Source organism: Harpegnathos saltator, unplaced genomic scaffold (assembly GCF_003227715.2).
Source record: "Harpegnathos saltator strain DR-91 unplaced genomic scaffold, Hsal_v8.6 scaffold467, whole genome shotgun sequence".
Taxonomy (NCBI): domain Eukaryota; kingdom Metazoa; phylum Arthropoda; class Insecta; order Hymenoptera; family Formicidae; genus Harpegnathos; species Harpegnathos saltator.
In genome coordinates, this window is record NW_020230280.1 from 1722637 (window position 1) to 1739210 (window position 16574).

The 16574-nt window shown below is 35.0% G+C and overlaps 3 protein-coding genes across 4 annotated transcripts; 1 reads left to right on the top strand and 2 right to left on the bottom strand.

The window, feature by feature from the left end:
• Window positions 1-1709: 1709 nt before the first annotated feature.
• On the bottom strand, window positions 1710-6748 carry Ctl1 (choline transporter-like protein 1). Its single transcript, XM_011144126.3, has 12 exons — window positions 6638-6748; window positions 6193-6338; window positions 5722-6113; window positions 5554-5643; window positions 5086-5225; window positions 4816-5002; window positions 4597-4728; window positions 4374-4518; window positions 4045-4185; window positions 3812-3971; window positions 3352-3573; window positions 1710-3186 (listed from the first exon to the last, which is right to left on the bottom strand). The coding sequence occupies exons 1-12, from the start codon at window positions 6746-6748 to the stop codon at window positions 3037-3039; spliced, it is 2016 nt and encodes a 671-aa protein (XP_011142428.1). The 3' UTR covers window positions 1710-3036.
• A 105-nt stretch (window positions 6749-6853) lies between these two features.
• On the top strand, window positions 6854-10502 carry Hakai (E3 ubiquitin-protein ligase Hakai). Of its 2 annotated transcripts, XM_011144123.3 has the most exons (6): window positions 6854-7027; window positions 7590-7844; window positions 8481-8587; window positions 8657-8968; window positions 9060-9248; window positions 9355-10502. In XM_011144123.3, the coding sequence occupies exons 3-6, from the start codon at window positions 8483-8485 to the stop codon at window positions 10081-10083; spliced, it is 1335 nt and encodes a 444-aa protein (XP_011142425.1). In that variant the 5' UTR covers window positions 6854-7027; window positions 7590-7844; window positions 8481-8482; the 3' UTR covers window positions 10084-10502. The 2 variants fall into 2 exon arrangements, with proteins under 2 accessions (XP_011142425.1, XP_011142426.1); XM_011144124.3 differs by lacking the exons at window positions 6854-7027; window positions 7590-7844 and adding an exon at window positions 7865-8087.
• A 918-nt stretch (window positions 10503-11420) lies between these two features.
• Window positions 11421-14767, bottom strand: LOC105184974 (transmembrane protein 115). The gene is made up of 4 exons (XM_011144122.3): window positions 14265-14767; window positions 13537-13792; window positions 13281-13457; window positions 11421-13145 (listed from the first exon to the last, which is right to left on the bottom strand). The coding sequence occupies exons 1-4, from the start codon at window positions 14713-14715 to the stop codon at window positions 12944-12946; spliced, it is 1086 nt and encodes a 361-aa protein (XP_011142424.1). The 5' UTR covers window positions 14716-14767; the 3' UTR covers window positions 11421-12943.
• Window positions 14768-16574: the final 1807 nt, after the last annotated feature.

The following is a 16574-nucleotide window of genomic DNA, read 5'->3' on the forward strand; positions in this document are numbered from 1 at the left end:
TATATTTAATACAATTCGAGCACTGCAAGTATTTGCATATAATAATACTTTTCCTTATGTTTATCCTTAAGATATTTTGTACATTAAAATACAAAAGCCTCTTATTACCTACGGATCAACTGAGTTTTTAGTCCCATATTTCTTTTTTCCATAACATTTGATTGGAAGGAATGAGAGAAGTGTGTATAAAAAGTTTAGAAAATATAGACTTTTCATTTACAATGAAAAGAAAACAAATTTTATAACAACATGATAAATATTCCACATCTCTTTTGTACATAAAAGACTGTTGAACTATTTTACAGATAATTGCACTTCGTTGTGTCAGAATGTATTTTCTTAATCTCTTCTTATGTCAACAAATATCTTCTTTTGTTAACAATAATCATATCTCTTTTATATAACAATAACTTTATGTTTTATATATGCACCTATGATATAAATATACCATATATATCAGTATATCCTTATATTATTTTATTATAAATCTCTAAGATACGATAGATAGCTTATGACACGCGCAAAAACATTCTGATGACATAAAATTAGATACTTAAAAAAAGACGACATATACAAGTAATCTAATTTACACTTTGTTTGCTACTTGTATATATACTAAGTTAAAGACACGTTTATGAAAGATCGTATAAAATTCTTATAAAACGAAACACATGTCGTGGTCCGAATATTTCTTTCTTTCTTAATGATCTTGCTAGAAATTAAGAAATATGTTTAAAAATCTGGCAGTCAAATAAAAATTTGGCATTAAGCACTAATACAAGGGTAGTCCCAGAAGTACCCGACCTAACAAAGAAAACACAAAAAATTTGGGAAAAAATATCTTTATTTCTCTACATAATTTCCTTTTAACTCAATACACTTTTTCCAACGATGTTCAATAGCTTCGATACCCTGTTTACAGTAGGAATCGTCGAGCTCTTCAAAATAGCCATCAACCGCAGACTCCACCTCTTCATTGTTGGCAAATCTTTTACCACAGAGCCATTTTTTCAAGTTTGGAAACAGAAAATAATCCGAGGGGGCTAAATCTGGCGAATAGGGTGCATGAGGAAGCAATTCGAACTTTAACTCATTGATTTTGGTCATCGCGATAATGGATGTGTGAACTGGTGCATCGTCTTGATGAAACAAAACTTTCTTTTTCGCCAAATGCGGCCGTTTTTTCTTGATTTCATCACTCAAATGCTGCAATAAGTTCGCATAATACTCGCCGTTGATTGTTTTTCCTTTCTGAAGATAATCAATGAAAATTATCCCACGCGCATCCCAAAAAACTGACACCATAACCTTGCCTGCAGATGGAACTATCTTCGCCTTCTTTGGAGTCGATTCTTCCCTTTCAGTCCATTGTTTTGACTGTTTCTTCGTCTCAGGTGTGAAGTGATGGACCCATGTTTCAGCCATGGTTATGAATCGATGCAAAAACTCGGCTTTATTGCTGTGAAACTTCGCCAAACACTCGACTGAAACATCCTCACGACGCTGTTTTTGTTCCATTGTGAGTAATCGCGGCACCCATCTTGTGCACAGCTTTCTCATGTCCAAATTTTCAGTCAATATGCGATGTACAGCACTTTTTGAAATGCCTACCATGTCTGCTAACTCGCGCACTTTCAGTCGACGGTCATCCAATACCATTTTGTAGATTTTTTTCACCATTTCTGGCGTGGTCACCTCATTTGGTCGACCACTGCGATGTTCGTCTTGGCAGCTCGTACGGCCTCGTTTAAACTCTGCCACCCAATATTTTACTGTTGTAAACGAAGGAGCAGACTCCCCCAGAGTAGAATCTAGCTCCAATTTGATATTGGTTGGACCGAGGCCTTTCAAATGAAAGTATTGTATCATATAACGATAACCAATTTTGTCCATGTTTACAAATTCACTGAGAACATTCACTAATGATGGCTGCCGAACAAATACTAAACAACGTAGCGTCGTCAAACTTCAAACTTAAGCTTTATAAGATTGGTACTTTCTACCATAGTCATTCTTTTCAAACAACAACCGCCATCTATACGTCAGGTCGGGTACTTCTGGGATTATCCTCGTAGATCGCGTATCTCGAAATGTATGAATAATTGGTATACTACTGGGGCTGTATTCCGTACCTGCATATCGACAGTTGTCAGCGTCGTTAGCAGTATTGCGCAGCTTTTTTGTTATATGAAAAACCTGCGCAATGCCGCTAACGACACCGACAATTGTCGATATGGTACGGAATACAGCCCCAGTGATGCGATTCTGTAACTCGTTATTGGAGTTAACGAAACTGTCGTTAATTCCAATAACGAATTAAAGAATCGCACCACTGGTGTAATACTATATGGATTTCAATTCAGAGATATTTTTTGTAAACATACAAATAATTACAAAATATAATCAATTTTCTTCTATTACCAAGTCGCCTTTGCGTGCCAAACCTTTGCGTGTCAAGCGTTTCTCAAAAAATCGCGATAAATTACAATTACTAAAATATCTTCCTTGCTATAGTAAAAAGTGCGATAATAAATCAGTTTAAATAAACTCTAGTAATGGCATATAAAAAGGACTTGTGCTTTGGACGAACGAGCATCCGTATTTAAATACCACAAAAGAGTTATGATATTATATGATTATACACGATGCTATAAAAGCAATATCTTGCATTACCTTTGTTTTTCACATGCACGTTAAAAATACGTTTTAAAAACAGATTAGCATACCTTCGCATAATTCTACATTTTGAATATTTCTAGCTATTATAAAAATAACTTTTCCAGCAGATTTGTGTAAAATTGTGTAAAATGGTGTTTGTATGTAGCGTAATTATAGATATTGTACATGAAAGTCGAAAGGAATGCATTTCCATTAGTCTCTAAATTAGTCTCATTAAATATAATTAGTCTAATTAAATATGCGAGGTGGTAAGAATATATGTGTATATGAGTGTATATGAATATAAGTATTCTGGTATTATTAAAAAGAATACGTGTATAAAAAGACTACTAGAAAAGATGTTTAAATATTAAATACTTATTCGTTCATCGGTGACAATTCGTGTTGTCCATTTGCATTGTTGCTGCTATTCCCAAATTGTGCTAATGCAGATTGTCGCCACTTCCCATTCTCACCATTCAAGTTCTTGTCTTCACATATGCATAAAAATAACGTGTCGATGACGGTCTGAAAAGCAACAAAAGTTTTTATAAAATATTCGATGATTTGATGAATTAAATGTAGAATGTTAGTTAAACAAAAAAAAATAGTGTGTGATGTGTATGCACGCGTGTGCGTATATATTTATATTTAAATTTATATTTATATATTTATATAAAATGCATAACTCACTTCGTAAAGAGAAATTATACAATGGGCGATGAAAAATGAGAAAACACAAGTTACAAAGATCGGAGCGGCATAGAAGTGTAACCTCGGATCTTGTTTCATAAAAATTAATCCGATACTACCAGTCGCCGCCGTGACAAAACATTTTCCCAGAAACAATATAAAGTCGCCGAATCCGTTGATTACTGCTATTTGCAAAGCGTTATTAACAAGTGTCGTAAAGGCCTGAAAGAAATAATTATATTCACATATTCCTTTTCTTATAATTAATATAGTACAACATAACACACTACGTAAAAATATAATTACATTATCTATAATTATATTAATTATTACAACTATAATTAGATTATGAATAATCATATAAGTTATTGTTAAGTTCATTTCAAATATTTGTTTCTTTTTTCTTCAATTTACTCTATATAGATATCTGTCAGATGGATATATTAATATTAAAACATACTATTTTCGCAGCATTGCAAAAATGGGTGCCCTCTATAGCGACGACAGTATATGCATTCTGATTCATATATCGGATAAATTTTTCTAAACAATAGAAACAGCAAATGCAAAACTTTAAACCGCACTGTGAGCATGGAGACGTTTCTTTAGTCTTCTCAAACCTGTGAAATACAACATATGATCGTTAACAACGTCAAAGATGAAATGGAAATCTTTCTTTATTCATTGACTTACTTGGCATGCAAATACGTTAAAATCAATCTAGGCAATTTGAAGATCGTTATCAAAAATGAGCCACATGCTACAGAGCCCAAGTGATAGCAGACTAAGTGTCCCATGGATGAACATACTGGTGATGCACTGGCATCTTTACCTCTGATGAAAAATAAAAGAAAAATGCGAATTGTTAAAACCATTGTCGAGTCAAAGTGAGCATCGAAATGACATAAAGAGAGACAGAGATAAGAATATATTATCAACTGTAAGTTTATATAACCAAAGGAGTTTTATACAAGTTTTGTATAATCTTTATATTCTTTTAGTAGAAAGTATGGAAATATTACCTGAAATACCAGTGCGCGACGGCTCCTGATATCACCATAACTTGACATCCAACAATGAATTCCGAAACCCATATTAATCCTATGAGATACACCCACCACATGTATTTCACCCACGTTGCATCGACGTACTCCACAAGTGTGAACGCTAAAGTATTTAACAATTTATTTTCTTTTTTTTTTCATAAATGATACAGGAAGTATATTAAAGTATGTAATACATTACTTTTAAAACTATCAAGGGAAAAATCAATCTTCTTCTCCTCGATTAACAAGCTATTTTCACCGACCGAGCTTAAATTTAAAGGCTCAAATATGTTGTTTTCGTACATTTGCACTGATTTAGTTTCCGGATAATCTGTAATGTAGAGTTTTCGTATAGAGATAATTTATCGCTGATCGTACAATAAGATATTCTGCTGATAAAAGTGCGCAAAATACTCACTGGCTGTTGCGAGACATAGAATAACAGCTACCCAAAAGACAAAGAACAGTATTAAAGCAACGAACGTTAAAAACGGCTGGAAAAACAGGCCAGGTAATTCTGCTAGACATTTTGCGCTCTCTTTAAACAATGCTGCCATAAAACTTATGCGTTTGCGTAATATGCATGAAAGGAACAATAAGATAATCTGCAAATTAGATAGATTTTAAATAGAACAATTATACTATTTAAGATATTACAATTGTCTATTTATATCGAAATTATACTTACAGTGATAACAGTAGCAATAATGGAAAATGCAAGGAATGCTCTTTCATTTCTGACAGATTCTTCCAAGAGTTGGTTTGGGTCTGTCTTATCTAAAGTTCTTTTAATGTCTATATATGTCCACCATAAAAGTACAGTACCACCTAAAATAAGAGTTTTTCATTTGTAAAAAATTCACTATATATAATTTTTAATATTCTAAATGATGTATGCTTATCATAATCATATATCATATTATAAGTTTATAACAACTTAATAATGATTCACAAAAATATTGACTTTATAAACATGCTCTTTGTATTCTTGCTTCGATAATGATTTTTTATTTTGAGACAAAACATATGAAATATGTATCATTAATATATCTGCTTATGATATTGTTGATATATCACTCGTTTAATTATTTATTTATAACACGACCTATTTATTCTTTAAAAACACTTTTTTATATTAATACTTCTGTGAACTTACCTATGCAAGTGATGGTTACAAGTACCATTACAATCCATGTTACGATACTCGCCAGTAAATGAAAGATGGCTATCATAAAAAGTGATAAAACTAGGAGAGAGAGAGAATGAAATAAGTATCCAGTAGATTATTTTGTATATTATGATACAATATGCAGCAAATTTTTACCAAATGCTAGAAAAGACAGTGCAAGAATCTCCCTCCAAGTTTTATACAAATCTCCCAAAACTTGTTCAATAACGTCCCATGAATTGATCAAGCCATATAAATTGGAGATTATTGTTTCACCCACATCTTGAATTGCTTTAGGGATACAGCGATTTAACACTGGCGTACTGCTGTAAACAGGCAGCTTTGGACAAGATCCATTCTTGAATTTACTGCTGCCACTATTACATGCGCTAAAATCACTACCAGGTCTATCATGACACAATTGTGATCCTGTTTTTTCATAAAAATCACAGATATCTTTCATTGACGTGAGGGTCCTGTCGGGACATTGCTTCACGCAGATTTTTAATGATTGCGTGACATTATATATATCCAAGAAGAATAAGAAACTGGAATATGATATAATATCCATTTTTAGAACATACTGTCATAAATACTAAACAGAAAAGAAAAATATGAGATAATAACGGCTTATCACTAGTATCTTGGCCAGACAACTCCATGCTGCCAAACTTTGGATTATTCTTCATGCCACATGTATTTCCAAAACTGTCATATCCATTTATAAGGCGTAAGGGATTTCCATAGACTATGGCAAAGGCTGCGATCAAGATCTAGAAATGATAAGTTATCACATTAGTTTATATAATTAATTCACAAACTTCAAAAGAATTTACTCATTGCAGATAAAAAGTCAAATTTTCATCCTTTTCCTTACAGAAATTGTAGTTTAATAGTACGATTTTAATGTATTTGCCAATTTTGTTGTACATTATAAAAAATTATAGATGAATTATAGTCAACTGAATTTAGATTCAATTGTAATCATTACTAGACTCAAAATATCGTTTTCTAAGTATCTTCTTTTCACAAAAGCAATCAAATGTATACATAGTGAACACCATTCGTATACCATCAGAAACCAGAATGCTATGAAGATGCAGAGCCAGAAGACGTCGGTGCAGCCTCGTACTCGCGTCGGCTCGACGCGATCCTCATTCTTGTCACCGGTGCAACAAGACATCTCTTCTCTGTTGTCTTAGGAATCGCCACTACACCACTAAACTACGGCACTATGCTAAGGACACGGTTTATACACAGGATTGTTGTTATCGTCGTGAGTCCCTCTTGGGGTTTGGACTAGTGCGTCGAGTACCTGCGTCTATACACGTCCAGTGCCGTAACTGTGACGTAACATATGAGGAAGACATCAAAACGTTTATCATAATTTTAATCAGATATCAATATGATCTTGTCGCTAAGTTCAGATTAACACGACGAGTTCGGGATAACACGAGCGATGGTAATCTCCGTATTTTTCTTCATCTCTTTATTTTTAATCATACTGGAGTTTAAATTTAAATTTATTCTAGTCTGATAATTACATCTTTGGCTTTGTAAAATGAAACTTTTATAATTACTGTTGTGTTATATCTTTAATTTTATGTTACTGTTACATTTTGTTCACATGTATTATCTCTAATTTCATTTTATTATGTACCTTTTTAATTGTATATCTAAAGAAATTTTATCACAGAGTTACATAAATCTATCTACCAATTAATTTCCGATTAAATGAAACACGGTGTTTCTTAATAAATGCTCGAAAAATTCGAATACATTAATCAGATTTACACCGAAGTTACAAATGATTTATTCCATTTATTTGTATTGGTTTGAATCTCTATAATGCGCGATATTTGATAATTTGCAATTGACTGAAAGAAGAACGGTATTAAATAAAAATCTGCGCAAATTTATTTAAATTTATTTATTTAAATTTATTTAAATAAAAAATTTGTGATGTCGAGTGATAATTCGATCGACTACGGAATATCTGCTAATGATCACATCGCTAATTGTAGTTATGAGTCGAGTACTTTCGACGTGGAGACAGCCCTGGGGATGCGTTTCAACGGCGTAGCATCGTTTCCACGGTAACGGGCCCGTACGTCACATGAGTCGCCTCAATGGAGGCGATCGCAACGGGACTGGTTGAGACCGTCAGGATATGGCAGCAACAGATACCCGCGCCATTCATCCGCACGAGTTGACGGCATGTTGTGGAAACATCGGCGGTTCTAACAAAACAAACGTCCTCGTTTAATCACCTTCCAGTTGTAAGTAATGCACGTTTCACAAACGTTACATATCATGGAGAATTTCAAGCTCGTCGTTGTTGCCCGCGTATCATCAGGAGCGTCCGAATAATCTATTTGCTTGCCTTAGAACATAACCTATCCGAAGTGTATCTGGGACATGATTATTGGCGATACAAATGTCAGAAACATTTAATTTTCCCAGGAAAGGAAACTAATTCGACAGCTTACTAACAACAAACTCCGAGATAGCTCGTGCCAGATGTAATTGCGTTTGATCATTGCAATTACTGTCGGTCATTCCAAATCTTACTTAGTTTTATTGATAATTTTTATTAAGCAATAATTTACATTTGTTTCGAAAGACAGGTTTCGATAGAGAAAAATACTCTTCCTTCTGTTTATCGATATTGTAATTAAGTAAATGGTTGATTAATAAGTCTGTTCCAAGCTGAAATTTAACTCATGTATGAGTTTATATTTAGAGATTGAGATAATTGTCTGTCATGTTTTATTATTTTTTATGATAAGATTATGTATTTGTAGAAACGATATGGAGATCGTAAAGTACATTAACAAAACTTATATACCAAGATCTATAGTAATTTAATGATATAAAAAAAATTAGATGTAACTTAAAATGCAAACTGATTTCAGCCATGGAGGAGAATGGCGGCAAGAGGATGCGGGGCAGCAGGACTCGCGGTAGGGCTCGTGGACGTGCCCGAGGTCGGGCTAGAGGAAGATCCAAGAAGCAAGTCAAGGTAGAGGAGCTTGAGTCATGCAAATGTGTTTTAATGCACAAAATATACATGTATTGAAATCATCTTTAGGTTATTGAGAGCGACGATGAAGAAACCACGCAGCAGACGGAAGAAACCACCATGGAAACTGCTGCTGGTGAGCCAGAGGAACAAGAAACACCAGTGGCTCAACCACCCTCAATTGAACAGCAATTTGACCTGGAGGCTGATATATCGCAGCTAGAGGCACCAACTTTCACAACCATCAATCGGGGACCGCCGGAGCCGATGCTCCGTCTGCGATGGGACCATCGAGTTAATCTCATTGGAGAGAAAGTGCTAAATCCTATGATACACTGTTGCGACAAATGTTCCAAGCCTATCCTTATCTATGGTCGCATGGTATGTTTGGTTGTAGAACACCAGCGCAACTTTTCACTAACTCTCATTTCTCACGTTGACTCCGCTTCTAATCGTCGTACTGTGTTTTCAGATACCTTGTAAACATGTATTCTGCCTCTCCTGCGCCAAGAGAGAAGATAAGGTCTGTCCTCGTTGTATGGAAAAGGTATCCCGGGTGGAGCAAACTGGGTTGGGTACTGTTTTCATGTGCACACACGGAGGAACGCGGTATGGCAACACAGGATGCAGAAGAACGTATCTGAGTCAACGAGATTTGCAGGTAAAATTACAGAGAAAAAGAGGAGAGAGATAAATACCGAGACCTAGACGCTCACGCGCTGATATCACTTCGTCGTTCTCACGGTCTCCTATGACGTTTGTTACAGGCTCATATCAATCACCGTCATGTATCAGCGCTTCCGCAGCAGGTGCAGAGTATGCAGGTGGATCCTCCACAGTATGTGCACGCGAAGTCGGAAATGGACGCCCAGCTGACGAAAGTATCAACAGTACCGATGCAAAACGCGCGTCTCAAGTCCGTACAATCGCATATGGTGCCGCCGATCATGGGGAACGATCCGCGAGTGAACTCACTGGTGAACCAACAGCCGTTGGAACAACATAGACAGCAGCATGGCAGGCAACAGCAGTCACTGATGTCGATGCAGTCGGGTTATGCGCAGGGCGCTGCGCCACCACCGCCGCCGCCTCCGACTAACGCGCCTATGCGTACCAATCTTATCACCGTGCCAATCCAGGACACGTCCTCGTTGGCCGCACACGACCTCCATGCGCAACAAAGCCATCATTATTACCCACCTCCACCGCCGCCGCCGCAGGTCAACTACGGTGGCTACACTGTGCCGCCACCGGTGCAAACACAGTCTCAGCAATATTATCCGCAACCACAGCATCCAACTCAGGTGGCTTATGTGCCGCCGCCACCGCCTCCGCAGCAGCAGCAATATGTATCGTCGGCACCGGCCTCCATAAGACCGTCGCCGAGCGGTTACATACAGGAACCCCAGTACGGCCCGCCACCGTCGCAGCAACAACCGCCACCGCCGCCGCCACAGGCTCAATGGTCGCAACATCAACAGCAGTTTTATAGGTAAAAGCAGAAGAAAGGGGAAGATGTGTTTTCTCAAAGACCGCTGTTGTGAATCGATATTGCATTGTGCGGTGTAATGGTGAGACGTGAATATTGAACTGCGATTCGTGTAAATGATAAAACTATTTACATATACGTACATATACATATATATAAAATAAGAACCCGTTGTTCTCTCTCTTTCTGTCATTATCAGTGAGATCTGGGTTGGAGATTTTATACTTTTTTGAATGGTACGATTATATGATTGGAAGTGATCGAATTTACATAAGACGCATTGCTAATAATAAGACGTTTTTATTATGTAGAAAATGATTTACTTTTTTTTCGTCCCTTCAATACTTTCAATATTCTATTTTGTCATTGTATATTGCTATGTAGCATTGTATCATCAAAGACTGCTGTTAAATTAAGATAGACATGTTAATTTTCTCTTTGCAATATAACAAATATTCCGTTTTATGTCTTTGATAATTTTTTTTTAATCTTAACGCTCGAGAATGTTGAAAATATTTTTATGGATTATTTAAAAAATGTTACTTATCTTTTTTTTAATTTTTTAACAATGTTAAAAAACATGGTAACAATGAAATCAACGATAGAGGTTTTTTCGGTAGAATTTAATATTGTACAGATTGTAACGGCTGTAACTTATGTACAAAACTAATGATATATAACATGTGTGTACATATATGTTATAATTATTATTACATTATAGATTCTTAAAACATGCCTCGTGTGAATTCAACAAGTATTCAGCCATTCACGCAACCAACTTTGACCTTCCACTTCCCGTAGCGTTCGTGGTAATAAATATTAATTGATTATATGTTATATAACAAAAGTACTTAAAAGATTTATTAATAACGCCGCGCAAGCAGAAGGCCGAAATCGCTCAACACATACTCATATATTTCGAGAATTTTATCACGTCATACATAAAAATAGTATCAATTTCTCCATTTTATCCCATCATATACATACTGCTATATATATATATATATATATATATATATATATATATATATAACCACACTGTCCCTTTTTTATAATATCTTGTTCCCTTTACGTTTTACATCAATCTTTATGATATTTACAAACTTGCCTGTGTTATTGTGGAGTTTTATGTACAGAATACTTCATTCATTATTCGTTATTATTAATTAACTATAACTAATTAAACTATCTTCCATGTACTTCTATTTATGTTTATATATGAATTTATATATATGAGTGAAAAATGTGCCATGCACTTTATAACATTAAATATACATTGATATAAGATGAAATTATTAGTGATTATTAATAATTACATCTTATATTGTATCAAATATTATTTTGCTAATTATTAAAAATTATAGAAATTATTCTATCAAAACCGAAATGTTTATACACGTTGATATATATAGAACTCCACATTATAGAAACCCCAATAAAAAATAGAACTTTAGCAGTATAGTAAATAAATGTTACAAGCTACATGGATTATGATTTCAAACATGTTTCGTTGAAAAAATATACATCTAAATTGAGATGTATGAATGTAGAACTCATTTTATAATTAGTTGATTTCAACATATATACGTAAGTCAATAGTAGGAGACATTATATCATATGACGATGACTTTTAATAGTACAAAATTTACTATAAAGTAAAATTGAAACTTTATTCACTTTCTTCAATTTCAAATTTTTTTCTCCTAACTGGATTATGTTTGCGCAGAAAGCATCTATTTGCTATATATTATCATTAAATTGCCATCGGACTTTTTGATGAAATAGTGTGCTCTAATCGTGTAACACTAATGACCTATAAGGTCGTTAGTTTTCCATGTAAATATTAAAATTTTTGCATCATACTCTCACTGACTTTTAAATAATCTTTATGTAACAAAGAACACTTTTTCATTTCTTGGAAAGATGGAAAGATAGATCTTACATTTCCCATACCCTCAAAAATCTTCTAAAGATTATATTTTAAACCGGCGCTAATATGGCATAATAATCAATAAGGAGTATTCTGTGAAACTCAACGAGTAGCTACACGTAACAATAGAAGTTTAATCGACACTACAAAGAAATAAGTACTATATTAAAATAAAACCTATTATGCAAAATAGGGAATTATTATTTTTTCCACTAAGTCCACTACACAAGTGATTTAATTTCCGTTAAATAGCAGTATGTCAATCTTTTTAATTTAGAAGCTTCTTCCATGATACCTTATTATAAATTTATAGTCAGTTTTCTCGGCATAGAAATTATATTGAAGACTATAAGTTTAATATATTTAAAACTTATGCGTAAAAATAATAATTATCAACAACTTATAACGACATTCTTCCATATTTTAGATTTCCAAATATCAAAAACTAGATGAACCTGATGTATAAATTTCTATGATATTCTATTATTTCTTAATGTAAATACCTAGTACAAAGTAGTACAAAAGCAGTACGAAGCAGTACAAATAAGTACCGTCAACGAAGTGGGAATCCTGTCCCAAGTGCATAGTATTTTTATATCATATGCACGCGGTAGCGTCACAGTACCAAGTATACCAGCCGAATGCAATTATATATTTACAACATAATACTCTTATAATATTGTGTTAACTTTAACCGAATCGGTCAGCAAAAACGGTACTTAAATTTCTTTCAAATTATAACAGCAAAAAAACCGCAATAAATAAACCGTATATCCGTAGATACATGAAAAAAAGATATACTAAAAAATACAATTCCGAAGTTTTCAGACCCGTTATTGAATATAGCCATATTACAGACCTGTCTCGTACTTATATTTCTTTAGAAGCTTCCTGACTTATTTAAAAACCTATTGTGAAATCAGTCAGTCTCGCGTAATCACGTGCTGGTGGGATGATTGTGTATGTTGATGTTAACTTGCGGAATAAGTGGAGACGCTAGCGGCTTGGGCGTGGTGGATTCGGGTATCGGTATAGAGACAGCGGGGGGAATTGGGGAGTGTTTTTTAGCTCTATCTTGTTGCCAAGGTTTCGCGTTATCTTTGCCTAGCCTCTCGCTGAGTGCTTTCAATGCTATTTGCCTGTAAAATAGGTACCAATTGAAAAGATGAGAATGATTTCGTAAGATTCTGCTCTGAGATCAACGTTCAGCACGTTCAATATGTAAAACTAAGTTTTTGCATTGCTACTTTGTGTTTTATCTCGTGGTTACTTACCTGCGTCGTTCACTGTCGTGAGGATCTATACCCGGGAGGTTAATAACTAAGCCAGGCGGTGTGTTGGACATGTCAAACCTCCGAACTACTTTTCGGCAAAGTCCAATACGCACAAAAAATCCATGAATAGTATTACTCACTACTGCTATCGGTGGTTGCAAAACGTTTGGGAAAAAACTATAAAGAATGTTTAACGTGAGATAATTATTCTGTTGATATTTCACGAGTTGATTAGATTTGCAGAATTATTTTTTACCTTGCAAATGTAAAATTGTCTGCCATGTCTCCTCGAGTACCATTATTGTGTTTCTGATAAAATCTCAGATATATCCAAGACATCAATAATCCGCTGAGAAACATAGTAGGATGAGTACCTTCTAACAATCCTATAAGCCATAATATCAATCCCAGAATCCAAATCATTAAAGGTATATTTCTATTTGTAATCTTTCCAATGGGTGTCTTCACTAAAATATGATCTGGCATTATTTGCTTCACTGCCACTGAAACTCCTGCAAAGTAAAACATAATTTATATGATTTTGGTTACACATTAAAAAGTATCATATTTCCATTGAATCTACTTCATCTACATGATGCCATCATATGTTGAGTAGCAATAAAAACTTTTGATGTCAGATAAAAGTCATTTATGCAATTAGTCATAGCTACAGACTATAGTGATAAGACTATGAATGTAACTTTTATATAAAAAGTCATTGTGATTTAAATATGCTTACTTTTTACATAGAAATTAATTTATATAATAAATATCCTATAAGTAACATTCTATTTCGTAATTATGTGTTTGTCTTTGCTTCAGAAATAGAAAATAAGACATCTGAGATATTTATATATAAATAACATGGAAAATACTTAGATTAAATTGCACAAATATTCTGGTTCAATATAAATACTCTCCATGATATCATTTGTAATACTGTTTGTCAATGACAAAGCAAAATCAGCTTGAAGGAGGAGGTACCTGCGATGTAACCGGCCAAGCCGTGTATATGTATATTAAAGAGCAGGTCAGTGTTGTTGGTACACATATAAAGAAACAGGTAGAAGAGAGCCGACAGCACGGCGACGCCGAAGTTGACGATGGCGAAGAACGTCATCATCTCTACGGCGCCCCAGAGCGGCTCGATCAGTTTGCCGCACAGACCGACAGTGATGATGTCCGCGCACACCTCCCAAAAGTGTATCTCGAGGAAGCAGAAAGTAAATGCAGTCCAGAACCAGAAGGCCGGTGGCAGCAGGTAACCTGGCGTTACGCTCAGGATCCGCACCGCTTCCTCGGAGAAGGACAGACAGTATGAGAACAGTACGACCACGCAAATGAACTTGACACTGGTGCTGGTGTTGCCCAGCAAGGCAGTCGCCTGTTGCCTCAAGTAGGGAATATTCCTACCCAGGCCCTTGATCGCCGCCATCCTATCGCCGAATAACCTCCACGAACCTAACCTCTCTCTCCTCTTCTCGACGAAGGGAGAGAGTGAGAGTGTGTGAGAGTAAGCGAGAGAGAGAGAGAGAGAGAGAGAGAGAGAGAGAGAGAGAAAGAGAGAGAGAATCATTCCGTTATTCGCGCTGCCGTTTGACGTTGGCCGCGAGCGCCGTAACGTCAGATTACCGTCGATTCGCGATATCGACGTACGTACAAGACGATTGGCCAATCATGTGTCTTTATCGAAGTCGAAACGCTTGAAATAATTTGAACTCGGGAATTAACGTCCATTGTGTAGTTCATTTACATCTTATCTCCTGAGACAGATCGATCGTTCATGTCGGATCGCAAAATTGCGGATCTCCGTGAGATCGCGCGGAATGTCGAGTAAATGCGTTTGTTATTCCGTAAGTTGTATTCCGAATCATGTTGTATCGAGTAAGAAATTCCGATGAATGGAGCGAGGCGGTTGTGTTCAGTTATCTTTAACCTCTCGCACATTGCTTTATTCATTTCTGGTACGAATGCAAACTTCACGCAACAACTCTCGGCACCTTTTTAGCTAATTCCGCATTAAATAGCGTGACGATATGATTTATGTAGTCTTTGCGGAGCATTAAATTATAAAATTCTCCAGAGGAAACGATTGCTCGATTGTTTTATCAATGTTGGGTTTTGCAAATTGTATTTGGTTTTCCCAAGTCGTGACTGTGCAACCGTTTGTAGGTAAATGCCGAGAACTTCTTGAGGACTGCAACGTGGCGACTCACTGCGGAAAATCGTCTTGCAAAAATTGTTGCGCGCGTTAGCTACTCACTACGACGATAACTTCCTCGTTACCTGCTGATTTCCTCAGAAATCAACGCAATCTCGAAGCTTGTTTTCGCACAAGCGGTAGTTCAAATCTGCGAATTGGTGTCGGATCTTAATTGTTGCTGTTATTGCACCGGGGACGATATAATACTTGCAAATCTGTCGCTTCAAGGGGAAAACAATTGTTGCGATTGAATGCAGTAGGCTTCGTGGAGGCAGTGTCAACGAAGAACAGGTAGAATATGATGATATTTTAGGCTTACACGGTGTATAGAGAAATATTTTATTTGATTTCCAAGTTGTATGTATGATGCGTGTATGTGTTTATCTTGAATTTTTTCTCGACATTTTGTGAACATTCCAATTTACTTCTTCAGGGAAAAAAAACGTCGGAAATAAAATCCAAGATGGACGCGATAAAAATCTGGGAATTACATAAAATCACATAAAATCAGGTAGAATATATATTATATATATAGTATATACACACAGCATATACATTTAACAATATAGGACATATTGTGAGGAAATTCAATATTAGGTTAACGTATTTTATGAACTACAAGTATAATATATTATACTTATTTCTCGATATTTTAACCAAATCATTGGGTATTCACTATATAAAGTGAGTTGTTAATGCAAAATTGTGCTGTAATAAAATAAATTGTGTAACATTTTATATAATTTATTTAGATGTAACATTGAAATTATATAAAATAGAAAGAGAAGAATTGTATTGATAGCGTGAGTATGCATAAAAATAATAGTATAATATCTCTATTTGTGAAGTTATTTTTAATTATATTAACAACATTTTATCACGTAGAAAAGTGATTATTCAATTTATTTATATAAATAAGGTTAGAATTATCAAAAATTAGAAGAAAATTTTGTTGAATCTTTAATAATAATTTACAATATTATCGTTTAAAATGTCAAGAAAATTTGAAATTAAGAAAAAAATATTCTTGAAATGAAGTAATGGGAAATTAAAGTAGACTATTTCACATTTTTATATGCGTAGGTCATTCA

Bases quoted from the DNA above. Each gene is read 5' to 3' on its own strand.
- Ctl1 (XM_011144126.3), bottom strand. From the start codon at position 6,748: ATGTCTTGTTGCACCGGTGACAAGAATGAGGATCGCGTCGAGCCGACG. The intron at 4,186-4,373 runs GTAATATTTCCA...ATTTTTCATCAG, and splicing joins GTCGCGCACTGGTATTTCAG to AGGTAAAGATGCCAGTGCAT. The intron at 3,574-3,811 runs GTATGTTTTAAT...TATTTCTTTCAG, and splicing joins TTTGCAATGCTGCGAAAATA to GCCTTTACGACACTTGTTAA.
- Hakai (XM_011144123.3), top strand. From the start codon at position 8,483: ATGGAGGAGAATGGCGGCAAGAGGATGCGGGGCAGCAGGACTCGCGGT. The intron at 8,969-9,059 runs GTATGTTTGGTT...CTGTGTTTTCAG, and splicing joins TCCTTATCTATGGTCGCATG to ATACCTTGTAAACATGTATT. The intron at 9,249-9,354 runs GTAAAATTACAG...CGTTTGTTACAG, and splicing joins TGAGTCAACGAGATTTGCAG to GCTCATATCAATCACCGTCA.
- LOC105184974 (XM_011144122.3), bottom strand. From the start codon at position 14,715: ATGGCGGCGATCAAGGGCCTGGGTAGGAATATTCCCTACTTGAGGCAA. The intron at 13,458-13,536 runs GTAAAAAATAAT...CATTCTTTATAG, and splicing joins GACAATTTTACATTTGCAAG to TTTTTTCCCAAACGTTTTGC. The intron at 13,146-13,280 runs GTAAGTAACCAC...CCTATTTTACAG, and splicing joins CACGACAGTGAACGACGCAG to GCAAATAGCATTGAAAGCAC.